This window comes from Convolutriloba macropyga, chromosome 13 (genome assembly GCF_964194025.1).
Source record: "Convolutriloba macropyga chromosome 13, txConMacr16.3, whole genome shotgun sequence".
NCBI classification, from domain to species: domain Eukaryota; kingdom Metazoa; phylum Xenacoelomorpha; order Acoela; family Convolutidae; genus Convolutriloba; species Convolutriloba macropyga.
In genome coordinates, this window is record NC_134480.1 from 45,386,586 (window position 1) to 45,406,670 (window position 20,085).

General features: G+C 35.4%; 1 protein-coding gene across 2 annotated transcripts in view; it reads right to left on the reverse strand.

The window, feature by feature from the left end:
• The window catches only part of LOC142351860 (phosphatidylinositol 4-kinase alpha-like), a 51,763-nt gene that overhangs the window by 25,084 nt on the left and 6,594 nt on the right, over window positions 1–20,085 (reverse strand). Inside the window, exons 4-6 of one of the 2 annotated variants that reach the window (XM_075404093.1) lie at window positions 16,499–16,748; window positions 15,639–15,907; window positions 11,158–11,193 (exon numbers count right to left, since the gene is read on the reverse strand). In XM_075404093.1, coding sequence (XP_075260208.1) covers window positions 11,158–11,193; window positions 15,639–15,907; window positions 16,499–16,748 — 555 coding nt within the window. The remainder of the gene's footprint in view (window positions 1–11,157; window positions 11,194–15,638; window positions 15,908–16,498; window positions 16,749–20,085) is intronic. The other variant, XM_075404094.1, reaches the window with a different exon arrangement.

Below are 20,085 nucleotides of genomic sequence, written 5' to 3' on the forward strand. Positions count from 1 at the left end.
TCTGATGAGGTTGTAGAAAGACCTTATGCTGGATGCTAGCACCCTTTTTGTTTTCCATTAAAAATCGGGAACTTTGATTTTATCTGCTGTAATGGCATTTAAATTGTACATCAGAACGAACCCGGGTCGAGACCGAATGGTTAACTTGTAAGAACTTGCAAGTTTCTTGCAAAAGATGGTTAACTTGTAAGATTATGCAAGTTTCTTGCAAAGGATGGTTAACTTGTAAGAACTTGCAAGTCGAATGGTTAACTTGTAAGAACTTGTAAGTCGAATGGTTAACTTGTAAGAACTTGCAAGGCGAATGGCTAACTTGTAAGTTTCTTGCAAGTTCGTTCCGGTCGAGCACAACTCTTATTGGTTAATTCAATTTAACATTCAGTCATTTACCGTAGAAAGCGCGTGGGAGTTAGTTGTTCTGTTTGGATAACATAGTACAAATTCGACCTGACCTAAGTAGACAAAATGTTTACTTTTTGAATTTTATCTATTCAAAAGAGTTCTGTTTGCAATTCCATTAAAAAACTGTAGATCACAATTAGCTTCTTCACGATCGCTTTTAAAAAAAGTTCTCAAAACATTGACTCTGATTAAATTTTCAAATTCATATGTCAGTATTTTCTTAAAATAATTTATTGGCCCTTCATTGTCATACCCTTTTTATAATTTAATTCACACTTTTCCAGATTCCATTTTTTCGAAACATCTTTTTACATTGATGTCTTGCAACGTTTTATTTACGGTTTAGTGCGTATGTGCGTGCGTGTGTGTGTGTGCGCGTGTGTGTGTATGTGTGCGTGTATGTGTGTGTGCGCGCGCGTGTGTGTGTGCGCGCGTGTGTGTGCGCGCGCAAGTGGTGTGTGTGGTGTGTGTGCGAATGGTTAACTTGTAAGTAAATTGTAAGTCGAATGGTTAACTTGTAAGAGCCTTGTAAGTCGAATGGTTAACTTGTAAGAACTTGCAAGTCGAATGGTTAACTTGTAAGAACTTGCAAGTTTTTGGAAGAAAAACTTGCAAGGCGATGCATCGCCTTGTAAGTTTCTGCCAGAAACTTGCAAGTTCTTACAAGATAACCATTCGGCCTTGACCCGGGAAATGACAAACTTTTTGCATAATTTAGACCTATGGAAATGCATCCAAAAAATATGCAATTTGTAAAGCTAGAAAGTGTGGATATTAAATGCTTCGTTTTCTTCATCAACTGATATTCTGACACAATCAGATCAAAAAAATTTAATTTTGGAACCAGAAATGATCTAATTAAACCCTGTATCAAAAGTAACTAAGATTCTTGCTTCAACTTATGGTAATTTAAAAAAAATGACAAAACCAATATTTCAGAGCTCAGTTTCGTCATCCGACGACTATAATAATTTTGAAAATTATGCTAGAGAACAGTTTTCATTAACATTAGCTTTGTAAAAAAACGTTGTAAATTAACCAATTTTCAGACATTTCACAGTCAGGAAACACCATTTTCTACCGCTTTGCAAAAGCAGTAGATAACAAATTGATGGCACGGCACAAAAAGCATCAAAAAGAGAGATTACTGTAAGCCGCGAAATTACACACTCAATCTAATACACATCGCTTCAGGCTTCTAAATAGGTAAAAAAGAGCAACAGCATGAATAGAGCGGAACTAAAAATAACGGTGACGTAACATGAGACGAAATCTGTTCACATTTTAATTCATACAAGTCTGTCGTTCGTAAAGAAAAGGTATGAAAACAGCCAAAACAAGAGCGTAGCTAATAATGTCTTCATACTTCAGCCTAACAGAGAAAGCAATACACATTATACCATGTATGAAATAGTATGAAAACAGCATTTTCAATTCAAACAGAGCCCTGATGAATTTTGGAAAGTAATACCCGCCACTCAGGCGGAGAACTTTTCCGGTATAAGAGACTTAGTTGACTATAATGAGTTGCCATGACGACTGTGACTGTCGCATTAAGTTTACATTTAATTTCATTCTGCATCCGTAATATGAACGACTCTTAAACCACCATATTAAGCATTCATTGTGTTTAAGCTCCAATTCAGCGGAGCCGAGCTCAAACAACTAACAAGGAATCATTCTGAAATTCAAACACCAAAAAAAACAACCGGTAGACTACCGGAAAGGACTAGGAGATTCGTGCTATATAAGCTCGAGAAATAAACTAGCAGAAAAAAAAACCAAAAGTTAGCTGTCCAAAGTTTTTTTCAGGATGCAGACAAAATTTTCAATAATAATGATACAAAGGGTGGATGTAGACGTAGGTGGTGGTGAGAAGTAACTGCGTGAGACGTCGCGGGAAGGCGTCAATTAGGGAGGCGAATGGTTTAGTAGTTTTGGTTAAGGTGGTCGAAAACGTTACAGGGTCAAAACTTCTCACAGTGACTTTTTTACCTTAAAAATTCCCAGAAGTTACTAAATATCATCTCTCAAAACTAAAAATATTAACTGAACAAAGTTGCAATACTGATAAGAAATAAAAGTAAACCAAAAAATAACAGACTCCCACAAAATTGAAAAATTCGACAAAAGGAGAAAACTACACGGCTAAGTACGAGAAAATAGACGCAATTGATTCCTACAACTCCGATTGAGATTGAAACAGCGACAGAAAAAGAAACAAACTAGATGCACCCGCAAAAAATCCAAAGGGTGACTGAATGTGCCCATTAGCCATATTTATCCTTCTTAATGAGTCGATAGAGGCATTAGGATCAACATCAAAACATACCCGGCAGATTGCCGGAAAATAGCCGCCGTTGATTCCCATAACTCTATTGGGATTGAAAAAAAAATTTCAACAAAAATTGATTTGAAACCATTTTTAAGTGGGATTTGTTTTGATGTCATTTCGTAATTGAACATACTCCTGTCTCTCAGTGAGAGGCTAAAGGGTATAGTATCAATACCAATAAGCATTATAGATAGTAACTAAAACTTATGAGAACAAAGTTCAAGTACCGGGAATCTAAAAATGGGCTTTATGGGTTTATCCCGTTTCTATTTCTGACTTTGATTTTTTATACTGACTCTCTTCAGTTTGAATTGCTTTGCTGAGCATCTGCTGTTTAAAAGGACTTTGAGCAGAATGACAGAAGAGTGAAACTAGCCTAGAGAAGTCAAAAATATTTCACACAAAATGTCGAAAAAACGGCAAAATGGGTAAAGCGAAAAAAAGTTCGACGAAGTAAAAAAACATAGCAGGACAAGTCCTAACGAACAATTCAAAGAATTTTCATTGGCTAAACAGAAAAACTAGACCAAGAATGGACTATGGGTCTATTGAGAAAACCATTTTGAAAAAAATCAGATCAAAAAATAAGAAAAAAACAGAAAATCAATGTCAAAATGCCGCATGTGAACAAAAAAACCACTAGCGAGAAAAGAAAATTCAATTCAAACCAAAAACTAGGCCTAGAATGAGCTGAGAATGGATTGGGAAAACCATTTAGAAAAAAATCCGATGCAAAAAATTGAAAAAACAGTAAAAATCAGAGGGAAATTGCCGCATGTGAACAAAAAACCACTACCGAGAAACCGAATATTTGTTCAAACACCATTTTCTCGCACTACTTTAAAATTAGAGCGAAAAAAAATTCACGCCGAAAAATCACTCGTTTTTTCGCTCCATTTCTTGTTTCGGCGTGACCAAAATCACCACTCCAATTTGACTTCAAAAATCATGAAAATGTGTGAACAGATCTTAAAAAAAAAAGACAGCGCTCCAATACAATTCAAATTCTTTAAATTGTAAAAATAGGAGCGGTATAATAGCCGGCTGAGAAGATAAGGGCTTCTTCTAACTATGACTACTTAGAAGAAGTTCAAGTAAGGAGAACTTTAAATGATCGTTTATGATTTTTTTCCTGAACAACTGATGTTTAAAACCACATTGATTACAATGAGCGTAAAATGAAACTCGCCTAGAGAAGGCAGAGCTTTTCAGCAAAATGTCGAAAAAGTAGCAAAATTAGGTAAACCGAAACAAATTTATCTTTAAAGATGTAAAACATAGACCGACTAATGTCGGAAGAATTGATTTCAAACGACAGGCGAGGCAATTTAACTCCAGGGACGTAGCCTAGATTAATTTTTCTTTATGGGTGCAAAAATAGCTGACCACGCCAGGATTCGCACCATTGACCTCCCAATCCCTCACCAGAAACACTGTCTAGTCGGCTATCAGGGCCTTATTTTAACATTGCTGCAATCGATTTTATTTTAACAAGCTTTACTTCGGAGTGAGAGCAATAGAGATTACTCAAAAAATGAAGAACAAAAGCACGAAAAAGTCACTTGAGAAAAAGAATGTTCTAGAAGAGAAGCGCAAAAACAGTCGAGTGAAAAATTTGCATTAACAAGACCAAAACCTTAACAATTATTGCTACGAACTTCGTTCGAGAGCAATTAAAAAAATCTTAGCAGGACAAGTCCTGAAATACAATAAAAAATAACGAAACACGTGAAAACCCTTCACCTAGCCGGGACAATTGGCAAATAGGGGCCAGCCAGAAAAAAGTTTCAAACAATTTTAAAATTTTTAAATAACAATAAAATTGTATGAACAATTGTATAGAAACGTCAGAGCACCAATACAATCCAAGTTCTTTGAATTAAAAATGGATGCAGTAATATCCGGTTAAAAGTTAAAAATATGACGCGAAAGGCAGACAACCCACAAAACAAAGTCCTCTAAACACAATCTATTTAACGACAACTTTATCAAGCAGAAAACCAATTTCTCATAACAAAAGGAAAAGAATATTAACAAATAATTTTTTCTTTATTTTGTAAGGCTATGGTGGGGATTACTTATTTTCTTTTATACTGTCTCAGCGCCAAAACATTTTTCCGACACAAACTCAACTTAAGACCCGTACCTCTGATCTGTATAAAAATCAAGTTTTAGGATTTTATGCGAAAGAAGCAGTATTTCCGCAACTAAACACAATTCCAAATGTTGGATTGAGCAATGCCAATAGTGAAGAGAAATAGATTTAATAGAGTCAATTTCAACTTATTGGTCACAAGAGACAAGTTTCAAAAGTGCTCTCAATCACGGTGCACTTTCAATTAGATTCCAAAATAACACTTAATTCAGCTTCTGAACTTAAAGCTATTAAGCTTCTTAAAACTAATGTCAGCTAGCAACCCCTTTAATGACCTTTGATAGCCTAATGCAATATGACCTTATGACAGGGCTTTATCGGTTTATCCGTAGCCTTTGACTTTGCTCTTTTGACAGTGACCGCATTCATTATATTGCGTAAATCAATGGGTGAAAGAAAGCGTGAGAAAAATTTTCAGTCGAAAAATAGTGAGGTACGTCACGAGTCAATCGTCAAAATCATGATCAAAAGGTAAAGCAATTAAAAAACATAGCAGGACAAGTTCTTAAATACATTAAAAATAATTGAACGAAACACTAAAAAATAATGTAACTGTCCAGCAGAACAACTGAACAATGCAGGAAAAACAGATAACTGTAGTTTATCAAATTCAGTGAACAGAATTAATAGCATTGGAAGTATATGTTGTTGAAAACAAAGCTCAACCAGAGATTATGGCGTTAAAAAAGTGATAAAATAAAATGTAATGTCAAAGATCATGCATGAAGCAAGAACAAAAAATTTTAATTTGAAAAAATTAGCAAAAAATACATAAATTTGTAAAATTATGCAAAAAGTATGCCACTAAATGACATGCATTAACGAACGAAAAAAATTAAATTTAAAAGCTTCGTACTCCTTACAGATCGGAGAACTAACACGGTTAAGGAAAATTTTCCAAAAATTTGGAAGAAGTGTCAAATTGTATTCAAATGTCACCAAAATTTATGAAAATATTACCATAAGAGGTATTTCATTGTCACCAAAACTATTCGGTATTCCACCGTCAAGCTCATAGAAGTTTCATTGGTCCCTAGAGATTGAAAACACAAAAATGGCAAAACTTGATAAAATTTTTGGTTAAGTCGACAAAAGAAACATTACATCTTGAATATCATTATCTTGTCTCTAGAAACTATCCAGTAAACGAGCGTCATGCTTATAAACGCTTCGTTGGCCCCAGGGAAAAAACTACCTCCAAAAGACAAAATTGTTGATAAAACTTGACAAAAATAGACACTTTTATTGAAAAGACCCCAAAAAACTGCGACATTAAGTTCATGAACATTTCTATCTCTGGAAACTATTTTTCAAACCATCTTCAAGCTCTAACAAAGTTTTATCGGCCCTAAAGTACAAAAACATGCAAGACAAGATGACTAGGAACCATCCAGAAATTTTTTCACAGGATGTGAAAATTTTTCATTTGCCCTAAAAGATCGAAAAATTCAAAAAACGACAAACTGAAAAAATCGAGAAAAATGGGAAACAACCGAGTAAACGTCGGAAGAATTGCTCTCGAACGACTAGACGACTAGTGGGAGCTCTAAAGAATTGCAGCCTGCTTCAGTCGGGGGGGGGGAGGGAGGAGGATGAGGAGGGAGGGAGGGGAGCCTAAATGGGACTAAGAAGTTCAATAGTGGGCTTCAAATAACCTCATTATAGGTTAACTTATACCACTATTAAGATTTAAAGTAAAAAATGGCACCAGTTTCGGCGCACTTTTCAGTTGACTTTCAGTATTAAATTAAGTATTTTCAGTATTGAACCACCAATTGAATTCAGCTGCTTGAAATTGTGATTGGGTGAGAATTTTAGATCACGCGAAACGCAAAAAGTCAAGGGTGTAATAGTCACTCGAAGAGTCAAAATTGTCAGGCGAAAATTTTGCATAAAAAAGACACACATATTTACAATAATTGTTATGAACTTCGTTCAAGAGCAATTAAAAATCACTATCATTTTGGGTGTTTTAAGTTAAATGATCAAAATATGAAGCACAAAAACATACATAACGAAGAATTATGTCAAACAATCCACAGAAAAGAATGAAAAAAACGACAATCAAAGTTTCATAAATTTAGAGAAAAACAACAAAGGCATTCTTTAATGTCCCTTTCAGTTTAGTCGAGTTGAATACCATGCTTTTCAATTAAAACTCTCACAAGGCCAGGAAAGAAAAACTTGGCATCAACAACTAAAATTCCTGTATTTAAAAGCATGAAAATATAGGCAGACGAAGACAAAAAACTTCAAAAATACTTCAATTAAGCTTCCTGATGTCAATATCTTCAAAACGTTTTAAATGCACAATTTTGCGCACGAAGGCAGCACAAGTTCGACAGCTTGAGTTGAGTAAAATTGAGATGACAAAATACCAAAAATTTAAACTTATACCAACATTATAAACGCATTACAATTTCGTCCAACTTATGTATACTGATGGCATCAAAACCAATTCAAACTTTCAAACTACAAAAAAAACCTAACCTACAGGCCATCAAGAACTTGTTTCCACGTATAAAATTCAGAGGAAATGCTCAAATTCATATCATCAAAACTTTTTTGTTGTTCTAAAGTTTATATGACAAACTCAAAAAATGACAAAAATTTTCACAAAACTCGACACAAATTGCAAAAAATACGAGAACTTTTTGTAAGTTTGCATTACCAAAAAATGCCTCAAAAACAGTTGGGAAGAGCATTTCTAGCTTGCACAACACTACTATTTTGTGATCAAAAACCTCAAAAGTGACCCTTTAAATTCGAATAAGGACATTCCCAGCACCTTCAGTAAAGTAAGCACTGAGAGTTGACCAACTTACTTGATGAACCCCATAATAAACTATACTATAATTTTGAAACTAAAGCAGGCATAACAATGGAAAGAAATCGGACAAGTTAAGGCATCTGATATCTTTACAAATTGCGACTCAAACAATCACTGCCAAAAAACATTGGGACAGGATAAGTTTTCTATTTAAAAAACGAATACCAATGGACAGAAAAATCGTTCAAAGAGTTCAAATAGAGGAAACCGGGACATGAGAAAGAAATGAACGACAGAGTCAAAAAATAATACTCTCTACAAAATTCTTGAACAAATAATCCACAAAAATCGAAAAAGATATCTCAGTTTAATGTTTGAGAGGAACATTAATATTACTGCTCCTGCTCAAGTATTTACCCACCCAACACCTGACAAACATTAAACAACAAAAAACGAAAAAACCCAAAATTAAGAAAGTTGTTATCGAAAATTACCCTGTCTAACCTTCAAAGACACGTCTCAGGATCAAAACCTCTAGAATAGCTCTAAACTAAAAATTGAACAAAAAACAACCACGAGAAGCTTAAAATCAGAAAATAAGCAAAAGATTAAAATTAAAAAATTAAAGTTTGCTTAAATTACTCAACTATCTTCAACAAAAACACCTAAAAATTAAAACCAATTAGATCGAAAGCCAACCATCACCAGTAAAAGGGGTAATTTGATCCACATACCTGACCCAAACCAATAAAAATTGAAGAATACAAAACTGCTAAAAAGCGTTGTTTTTTCTTCAGATAGTCAAGAACGCCTTCAAACGCAGTACTAATAGTTTGGAAGAACAATAGAAACATCTTTAATTGAAAAATTGGAGTTCAATCTGCAAAACTGTTTTGAAAATACCGCAAGTGCTCAAAAGTGCTCGCTTAACAAAAATTTTTTCAGGGCCAATTTTCTCGCTCTCCCTTAAAAACGCGACATGAACCGATAACCACTCTCTTTTCTCTGCTCTTCAGCAATTTGAGCCAATAACTTTGTCTTCACGCAATTCACTTCTGATTTCAAATACACTCCAACAAAATTATCGATTAAAAATGAGGTTTCACCATTACTCTTCAGAGCACCACTACAATCCAAAACCTTTGGACTGTAAAAGGAGAGCACATAAAAAATAGCCGCTGCGAGACTGACAGCGGCTATTAAAAATTCTAACTTCAAGCTTACACCTTAATTCACGGCTTCCAAAATTAATTCAAGGCTTTGAAAAAAGAAGAACCAAATAACTTGATACATTGTTTTATCGCTAAGATTCATTTTCACCTCATCATAAAAAGTACTCCAAAAAGAGCTTTAATTTAAGGCAAACTAAAGGTTAAGATTAGTACAAAAGCACAATCTCAAAAAATATTAAGTCGATCACACTTCTCAATGAATTACACGCAAGCTACTTTAAAAAATCACATTCAAGGGCACATTTCTAATAATTTCAACAATTTGAATACAAACAAAATCAAGCAGAAAAGAAACGCTATTTTCAGCATACTCTTATTAAAAAACACCGAAAAGTGCTCATTTTTTTGAAAAGCACTTAAACAAACTGGTAATAGAAAGAAAATAATTGTTAGTAGAAAACTTATCTTCATACATTTTATTCGGACCGTCGTTTCCAAATCAAATTTTAAAAAAAAATGCTCGAGCAATCAAGCTCTCAGCGTTGAGGTTAGGGTCGTCACTTTTTTTCATTTAGAGTATGTCTCTTTAATTTGCATCTTTGCAAGTGACCGCAGAATTCATTTATAACTAGCTATTTCAATAGCTTAATTTTCTGCACTATTCTGTCAAAAAGTGCTGAGTTCTTGCCCTTTTTGCTTTCCATTAAAAATAGGAACTTAAAAATTCTCCGTAATGGCATTTGCATTGTACATCAGAACGAAATGGCGAACTTTTTGCATAATTTAGACCAATGGAAATACATCCAGTAGTATCTGCGATTTTTGAAACCAGAAATTGTGGATATTGAAAGTTTTGGTTTGTTTATCAATTGACATTCTCACACAATCAGATCAAAAACATTTAAATTTGAACCACGGAGGATGAGAGGGTGGATACGAAAATTAGTTATTTCTTCGTTGTTATACGTTGAAAGCTCAAAATTCTTTTTCAAAATTTTTTTTCAAATCTCAAACATGTAAATTCGAATAACCCCAAGGTTAAAGTTACATGTTGTAATATTATAAATCAAACATACTATATCTTTCCCTTGAATAACTAAACATAATAAAAATAATAAAAAACTAAGGTTCAGTTTCTAGTTCTCGTGAATTATTTTATAAAAATAAACTTTTAAAGCCTTCAATTTTTTTGTCCATTGGAATTCGTTCGCGTCTTATTTGCATCTCTTCCCTCAATTCTTTTTTAAATTTTTTCTTTGATTTTTCCTTTCTTAGAGCTCTTGGAAGTTTATTCCATTTCCGAACAAAGTTTCTTATAATTGAATTTTGACTCCATTTTGATTTACATTTTGTTGTGATAGAAAAATCATATGTACGATTATTAACTTTAATTTCAACATCTCCGATTACTCTGAATTTTTTTGGTCTTGTATGTTTGTTTGTTGGACAATATCGAAAAGACAATTTAATGAAGTTTTTGCTATTTGAAGTTCTGCGGGAAGTATTTTATTTTCAAGAAGTAGTTTATGAACACTGTCATATTTTGTTCGAAAAAAGCAAACTTTTATGCCCCATCTAATTTGTTTGTTTATTCTGTCAATTGAGTAGGACGGCAAACTTTGAAAAAATATTGCACTAAATTCTAAATGCGATAAAACAAGTGATATAAAGAGATTTATTCGAGCTTTTAAAGGTATTTGATTGCGTACCAAATAAATTGATCTGATAGCTAAAGCCATTTTACTGATCACATTATTAAGTTGTTTTTGGTATGTAAGTTATTGAGGCGTAAATGAAAGAAATACAGCATAAAAATTTGAAAAGTTCTCATATGGAGGTAGTAAAAAGACCTTAGCGAAATGCTCGATGCTAGAGCCAATTTTGTTTTCCATTAAAATTCGGGAACTTGTCATTGATGAGGCCAATAATAGTCCTCCATATCTCTACTCGGCATAATGAAATAACCAACTCTGTATGATTTAATCCTCAGCAGCGCTTCCAATGATCATTCTTTCTATAGTGTTTAAATGGTTACGGCAATTATTGAAAGGGAGAGGGGGTGCGTTGTGTTCTATGCTCGCTCATTTTAATGAATTGTATCCGTATAGCATAGACGATCAGAAATAAAACGGGCAGATAATTAGAATGCCAAATGTTTGTTAATGAACGACAGACAAACATTAGTAACATTAACATATGTATAACAAATTAGGACACAAACCAATATATTCGTCTAGTATAGATATTTTCAGCCAAAGAGTGATCATATAAGATAGAGTAGAAGACAGAGTATATGTGTGCTAGCCACAGACATTATACTTACACAAGTAATCTGGCGTAGTTTTCACCAACGTTTTCACTGAAATGACGTATTCTATCTCATCAAGAGTGGATGAAGGTACAACAAAAAAATCTCAGACATTTCTGAACAGAGCCATTCGAAGTCCTCTAACACGCGTCATATTTTCAAATTGCATGGAAAATTTTTATTTTAAAAATGTTACGCGCGTGCTCAAACTTCCGGAAGCGATATTTAAATAACGCAATTGCGAAAAATGTGTGGAATACGCTCGGACAGTCAAATCATTTATAGAGATAACCATCGACAAATAAAATTCAGGACTCGTGAATTGATCATTCGGCAGTTTTTTTTACAAATTTTTTTGACATCTGTAAACATAGCCGGCAGATTGCCGGAAAATAGCCGCGATAGACGCTTGTAGCCTACCATGAATTAAAGCAACTAAAGAAATAAGATTGACAGATCGACCATCAGCTTTTTATAGACCACTAGACTTTTGGGGTTAGATTCGGACTGTCATTTTTATGAGACACATTGGCTCTACAAGGAAAAAACCCTAATGGAGCTTTATCAAAATTAATCTTTGATATTAAAACTCAAGACTCTGTTACTCAGGAATTATGGCATAAAAGTTTGGCACTACTTAGATGCACACTATTGACCTTTAATTAGTAAATGTTCATAAAATGTAAAGTTCCAACATAGCTGGCAGATTGCCAGAAAACAGCCGCAACAGCTTCGTAGATCTGCATTCCCAAGAAAACAGTAAAAAAGACAGACCAAAAAATTGGTCTTTTCATTGAAGGCTGATATGTTACATTTTGATTAAAAATCTGTATAAGTTTTTGCCGCCTCTATTAGCTGCTCTCAAATAACCTTGATTTAGAGTGACACAAACCCATTTGACCTTATCTCTTTGAAAAAAGTAAACAAAAGTCAATTTCAAAGCGAGGAAGTTATTTTTGAGAGTGAGGTAAGTCAAGTGTGACCGAAAATTTAATCACACGAATGAACAAAAAAACTCGCTCCACTAAGAGCGAAAAATGAAGTCACGCACATTCAGTTGAAATTGCATGAACGAATGAACAAAAAGCAGATTTGAAGTGGTTGTGACGTCATATGGTCGTAACAAAAATCGTGACGACGAAAAAAAAAACAAGAGAAGGCCAATAATAGCCCCAGCTATCGATGTGCGGCTATTAAGAAGTGAGTTCAGGAGTCATGTTTTGAGTGAGGTAAGTCACGCAATTGACCTAAAAGCAGAAATGACGTCAGGTACACAAACTTTAACTGCAAAGCAGTAGAAGTCACTGAAGTCATTGAAAAAGTCCAAGAAGTCAGGGTAAGACGAATCAAAAATCTGCTAGACGAAATAAAAACATAGCCGGACAAGTCCTGACGTAAAATCCCAAGAATTTTCATTGACTAAACAAAAGACTATACCTAGTAGGGACTATGAGTGAACTGGGAAAACCATTTCTAAAAAATCAGATGAAAAAAATTTAAAAAAAAACAAAATTGAAATTAAAATGCAGCATGTGAACAAAAAACCAAAAAATATTCACGCCTCAAAACCACTCGCTTTTCCGCTCCACTTTGGCGTGACCAAAATCACTACTCCAATTTGACTTCAAAAATCATGAAAATGTTAGAACAGATAAAAAAAAAGGCAGCGCCCCAATGCAATTCAAATTGTTTGAATTGCAAAAAAAGAGAAAGCCAATAATATCCCCAGCTATCGCTGTGCGACTATTAATGAGAATATGAGCAAAATCCTGGAAAATTCGCATAATAAGTTGAACTGGGCTGATTTTACGTGGAATTCAAGTCATATATAAAACTCTCCAGTACAAAATTAGAAAAAATTCGATAAATGTTTTTGTTAGTGAGTTACGCGTGTCCAATAGACTATTCATTTGTATTCAATTGGTGAATTAACGTGTTCTTACATGTAACTTTCCAGCTTTGTTACGAGATCAATTTGATGTTCATAATATGTTGTTTGAGGTGCCCTCAAATTGAAGTTCTGAAAAGTCAGAAAACATATCTGGCAGATTGCAAGAAAATAGCTTCAATAGCTTCGTAGATCTGCCGTCCGTCTAAAACAGTAAAAAAGACACCAAAAAAATCGTCTTTTCAATGAAGGCTGATATGTTATATTTTGATTAAAAAATCTGCATAAGTTTTTGCTGCCTCTATTAGCTGCTCTCAAATAACCTTCATTTAGAGTGACACACACCCATTTGACCTGATCTCTTTGAATTAAAGTAAATAAAAGTCAATTGCAAAGTGAGGAAACATTTTGGAGAGTGAGGTAAGTCAAGTGTGAACAAAAATTCAATCACGCGACTGAACAAAAAAACTCGCTCCAATAAGAGCGAAAAATGACGTGACGCACGCACTTGAGTTAAAATTGCATGAACGAATGAACAAAAAGCAGGTCTGAAGTGGCCGTGACGTCATATGGTTGTATCAAAAATCGTGAAATTAAAAAACATAGCAGTACAAGTCCAGACGTAGAATTGAAAGAATTTTCATTGACTAAAAAAAACAAGACCTAGAACGGACTATGAGCGAATTGGGAAAACTATTTCCAAAAAAAATCAGATCAAAAAATTTTTTAAAAAAAACAGACAATCAATGTAAAAACCGCATGTCAACAAAAAACCATTAGCGAGAAATAGACCTTTGTTTCAAACAAAAAACTAGGCCTAAAATGAACTATGAATGGATTGGGAGAACCATTTAGAAAAGAAATCCGATTCAAAAAATCGAAAAAACAGCGAAACTCAGTGAAATTGCCGCATGTTAACAAAAAAAACTACTCGCGGGAAAGCTAATTTTTGTTCAAACACCGTTTTCTCACTCCACTTTAAAATAAGAGCGAAAAATTTCACGCCAAAAAACTTCGCTTTCGCTCCATTTCCTGTTTCGGCGTGACCAAAATCACTAGTCCAAATTGACTTCAAAAATCATGAAAATGTGTGAACAAACCAACCTTTAAAAAAAACATAGCCCGAAGAATTCCGGAAACGACTCGAAGGAGAAAGTTGCCCATACTTATGAATAAACTAGTAGAAAAACTATTGTGAGCCCTGAACCTCCACAAACGTCATTAAAAAATTCAGGAAGAACAGAAACGGCTTTCGAAAACGAATTGAACAAAACTAGAAAAACTTAATGAGTTGTTTTTAATAGTACGAGGAAACATAAAGCCTAGTAAAGTTCCTTTGTAATTAGAGAAATGAAAAGCTCGCAAAACAAATGGCAAGTCACAATTGGCTAAGAAACTTGTCTAAGATTAAAAAAACTCAGAAAAAAATAAGAAAAATGGTTTCTCAATTTTTCTGTCAATTACTCAATTTTTCTGTCAATTACTCAATTTTTCTGTCAATTTTCCTTAAAAAAACTAATTTATACCAAGAAAACTTTAGTCAATTGCTAGCTGAATATTCTTTATGTTACAAGCTTCTATTCAAATCCCACTTAAAGCATTAAAACAAAAATATAGGCAAAAAATCATTAAACTACGTCTAAAAATCAGCAAAATTGATCAAAAACTTCCAAATTAGCATTAAACTCAAATTAACTACTTGAAACCTTAATTCCTGTCAAAACAAGCCTAAAACTAGTACAATATTATAATCAAACCTCAAAACCATCAAAACTTTTTAAAAAACTTCTTTTAAAAGCCGCACGTGAACAAAAAATTTTCGCTCTCTTAGAGAAATTTTTTTCACACATCAATTTCTCGCTCTCTCAAAAACAGCGGTATGAACAAAAACCACTCTCTTTTTGCTCCGCTCTTCAATTTTGTTCAGGACCAAAATCACTCCAAATTTTTTCACGCGTTTCATTTCCCGCTTGAAAAATCACACCAATGAAATTGATTAAAAGGACTACTCCAATACTCCTCTTCGAGTCGTAAAAAAGACAGCGCCCCAATACAACTCAAATTCTTTGAATTATAAAAACCAAGAGAAGGCCAATAATAGCCCCAGCTATCGCTGTGCGGCTATTAATAAGGACATTGAAAAGTCATTTTCGATTGAAAATAACCGTCAATAATAATAATTTTACAATCCACCTAAATGTGTACGTTAATTTTAAAGTCTGTTCCTCTTTTCAGGCTACATAAACCATTACAAGTACGTGAACACGCATTAAAACGTGCACATTTTAAAAATCCGAAAGTCTGCAATCCAAGATGTTAAAATGCCAGAAGTTCCTACTTAGCCAGAAGTTGACTTCCGCTGTCTTTCACCATTTTAAAACGTGCACGTTTCGTGTTTTAGGCATAGTTACGTGACTCTGTAAAGTAACTCTGAAATTCTGACTTAATATCTCCAACCGCTTCGCGGTTTTCGATAAATGCCAGAAGTTCTCTGACTTCAAGTAGAGTAACGAAAGCATTACTTAGTTTTTTTCACAAAAGCGCATGAATGCAAAAAAAATCGTGAGGGGAAGAAAACAGTAATTTTGAAATAACATAAACTGTTTACCTCCTGTTTCCGATTTTGCAGCAGCAACAGCTGTTTCTTGAACACTGCTCAGTCCTAGAGTGTTAAACATGGTCAACAATCGAAGCAGGAAGTCCACCATATGTTCGTGATCTCTTATAGAAGCAGACATTGCAGTCATGGTTCTGATGACAGTCGGAATCACGTGACTAATGGCCACAGAGGAGGCTTCCAAACTTTTGCCAAGGGAAGAAGCTGTCCTCAAATGGAAGGCGAATTGAGGACCCCCACTTCCACTTGAGATTTTCTGCCTGAAACAGGTGAATGCAATAGCAAACATAACCGGGATATTTTCTGCCCCCCCCCCCCCCCCCCCCCCTCCTCCTTTCCCAAGAATGCTTGGAAACTCACGTCTGCATTGTTTGCTATATTCAGTCTCTCCAACTCGAGATTGCGGTTTTTGATCGAGTGTTACTGAAATTATAGAATCCTTGTTTATATTTACTTACCCACCTGTTACTCAAAAGCTTCTGCAACAAAGCCAAGCTTTGCGGTAGTTTAACATCGCCGAAATTTAGCTTATTGTATAGCTTCCAGTGCTGTGATTGTCTTAAACATGCTTTTGACCTGTTTAAATTGTTCTTTAAAAAGAAAGAAATATTTGCATCCAATGCGATTCTGCAGCAATAAATACGCTCTCCGGGCCTTGAATAACTTCAAAATGCCACAATAACATTTACTCATGGCATATTATTCGGCAGATCTAGGGCAAAAACCAGCTAACAATCAAATTTAAACGTAAGGTATTATTACGTTCCCCAAAATATTTTTTTTTCAGAAATAGAACAAACTAGATCTTAAAATTTGTACGTGCGCTCTTTTATGAAAGCTAGTTAGCGTACTCAGATGTAACTCCGACAGTCGAGGAACCACAAAGTGCACGACTGAATATCTTCATGATCTGTTGGTACACCTGGTTGTCAGCCGGATCCACGAAGATACAGTCGTACTCTGCTGGCTTCGATCCCCCACCTGAGCCCAGGTCCCCTTCGTCCTCCCACCAGAGGGAGTAGTTGACAGTGTTTGTGGAGTAGTAGTGCAACGAGGAAGAATGAAGTTGCTCATTTTGAGCCAACGCCCACAAGGGTCCACCTTTAAAGAATTTTTTCTAATTAATGAATTTACAAACAAAGAGTAACAGCAATGGAGGGGACAGGCAACGATAATATGTAAACCAGGTTTTCAGCCTACACACGAGTTTGATTCAGATAAAAAAGACAAAAGTTATCTTTAAATGTCGCATTACTACAACCTGGAACTTTTAAGCACAATTCGCTGAAGTAAGCCACAAAACCTCGCCAATAATTCTTAATTAATTTTAGGTAGGTTCAATAGTGAGAACTGGCTTAATAGTGAAAAATGAGGGATCGACATTGCAGATAAATTGTTGCATGCATTCTAAATCTGTGAGGCGATCCTTTCTTTATTGCAACTAGATCTGCACATTTTTTTAAATCGATTACCTACAAATAACCCACAAATAGCACGCAATAAGATTAACTGCAAACGTTCAACGTTCTTTCTCGACACTTAAATCACAAGGACGCTCGAAAACCTCCGTTTGTACCGAATCTTTGCTCATTTGATAACGCCATTCGAAAAGGGGCTAAAAAAAGAAAACATAACCGACTAAACGTCAGAAGAGTTGCTCTCGAACGACTAGCGGGAGCTCTAATCAGTTGCAACCTGCTTCAGTCGGGGGGGGGGTAGCCTAAATGGGACTAAGAAGTTCTATAGTGGGCTTCAAATAACCACATTAGAGGTTAACATATACCACTATTAAGATTTAAAGTAAAAAATGACACCAGTTTCGGCGCACTTTTCATTTGACTTTTAGTAATAAATTGCCGCCAATTGAGTTCAGCTGCTTGAAATTGTGATTGAGAGAGATTTTTAGATCACGCAAAACGCAAGTCAAGGGCGTAAAAGTCACTCGAAAAGTCAAAACCGTCAAGCGAAAAATTTGCATAAAAACATCGCCAGTAGAATACGGGAAACGACTCGAATCGTCGTGCATTATAATCTAACCTAACCTTACCGAAATCAGAACATCAAAATAGACAAGAGAAAAAAAACAAGTAGCCCCACAAACCACATTAAAGTGCTTTAAAAATGCCGACAATTTTTTAGGTGCGGGGGGAGCTAGGTGCGGTGGGTGGGTAGATAGGTTGGGGAGGTGGGTAGTGCTGGGGTAGTTGGGGGGGGGGGTAGTTAGGTGAAGGGAGGGGGTAGTTTGGGGGGTAGGGGTTGGTATGGGGGGGTAAGTTGGGGCGGGGGGGGGGGGGGGTAGGTAGGTGGTGGGGTAGGTGGGTGGGTGGGTAGATAGGTTGGGGAGGTGGGTAGTGCTGGGTTAGTTGGGGGGTAGGTGGGGGTAGCTGAAGGGAGGGAGTAGGGGTAGGTGAGGGTTAGGTTGGGGTGCGGGGGCGGTGGGGGGGGGGGGTAGGTGTGTGTGGGGGGGGGTAGGTAGGTTTTGTTTGGGGGTAGATAGGTGGTGGGGGATTTGTGCGGTGTAGTTTAGATAATTAGGGGTGACTTATATAGGAACAAAAAATCTCAAAATGTCCTCTTCACCTTGAACATTATCAGCAGTTCCTAATTACTATATATTACAAACGAAGCTACTGTTAAAGTCCAATGCTCGAAAACAGAAGTCAACAATCAAAAACGGAGGTAAATGCTCGAACAGAAAGTCAAAATTCAAGTCATGAACAAACTTGCTTTCTGCTAAAAAAAACCTGTAGAATCTCAATACTCCTCTTCGAGTCATAAAAACCTGTAGAATCTCAATACTCCTCTTGAGTCGTAAAAAGACACACACGTTTACAATAATTGCCATAAACTTCGTTCAAGAGCAATTAAAAACATAACCGACTAAACGTCGGAAGAATTGCTCTTGAACGACTAGTGGGAGCTCTAATCAATTGCAGCCTGCTTCAGTCGGGGGGGGGGGGTAGCCTAAATGGGACTAAGAAGTTCTATAGTGGGCTTCAAATAACCATATTAGAGGTTAACATATACCACTATTGAGATTTAAAGTAAAAAAATGACACCAGTTTCGGCGCACTTTTTATTTGACTTTTAGTATTAAATTGCCGCCAATTGAGTTCAGCTGCTTGAAATTGTGATTGAGAGAGAATTTTAGATCACGCGAAATGCAAAAAGTCAAGGGCGTAAAAGTCACTCGAAAAGTCAAAACTGTCAAGCAAAAATTTTGCATAAAAAAAAGACACACACGTTTACAATAATTGCAATGAACTGCGTTCAAGAGCAATTAAACATTGCCGGAAAATAGCCGCGATAGACCTCAATAACCATCATTGAAATTGATACAAGTAAAGAAACATTTGATAGCCTGTTAATCTCCGAAATTGTACGGGTTAGAGTCAAAATGTAATTTTTAATGACACGTATAATTGCGAAAACATTCACAAGGTAAAGAGGCCAGTAAAAACTTTTTAAGCTGAAGGTCAATACTGATAGAGAACTAACGTTTGCGGCTCAATTTAGGAGCATTCTATTTATCTTTATTAGCAAAAGTAGTTAAAATTCAAAACTCATCAAGATAGTGCAAAGTAATTTCTTTCGAGTATGTTAAGTCAAAAACGTATCACACAATTGACCTTAAAGTTGAGGCAAAACTGAGTAACAAATGACTTCACACAAAATACACAGCAGCAGAAATCACAGAAAATAAAACAATTAATGGTCACACGAATCATCGATGTAAACTACGAATTAAAAAAAACGTACAAGTCATTAATTACAATTCAAAGAAATGAATTATTTGCGGGGCTGAATATCAAAATTTTTCCAGCAACATCGAATTCTGACAGCCAACAACAAAAACACGATCCTTAATGCGCAAAGCTGAAAAAAAATCTGAAGAACCTTGAAAAATTCTCTTTTCCAAGGGCTCGTGCTAAAAGAATAATCAATAATAAAACACTTTGCAGAATTGCGGACACAACATGACCTTAGAGCGCGTGTATCATACACCAATATAGCAGAAATCAAGAAAAATGTAAAAAAAGTGGGAAATGATAAATTTGGCATTAATTAAAAGGTGCGAAATTTTTTATATCATTTCGTACTTAGAGATACTCCTGCTTCCTAATGAGAGGATACAGGGGCTGTTATCAATAAGCATTTGAGAGAGAAACTAGGAATTAAAAGCACAAAGTAGTGGGCATCTAAAATTGGGTTTTATGGGTTCATCCCGTTTCTGTTTTAAATTTTGTGTTTTGATACTGACTCGTCAATTTAGATTGCTTTGCTGGGCAACTTTTGTTTAAAAGAACTTTGAGCCGAAGGAGCATGGAAACTTTTTTTTGTAAAATGTCGAAAAAGCGGAGCAATTTTTTATTCGGGGAAAAACAGGAGCGCTAAAATAGCCAACAGAGGATCAGGGCGACCATTAAAAACTGAAAAG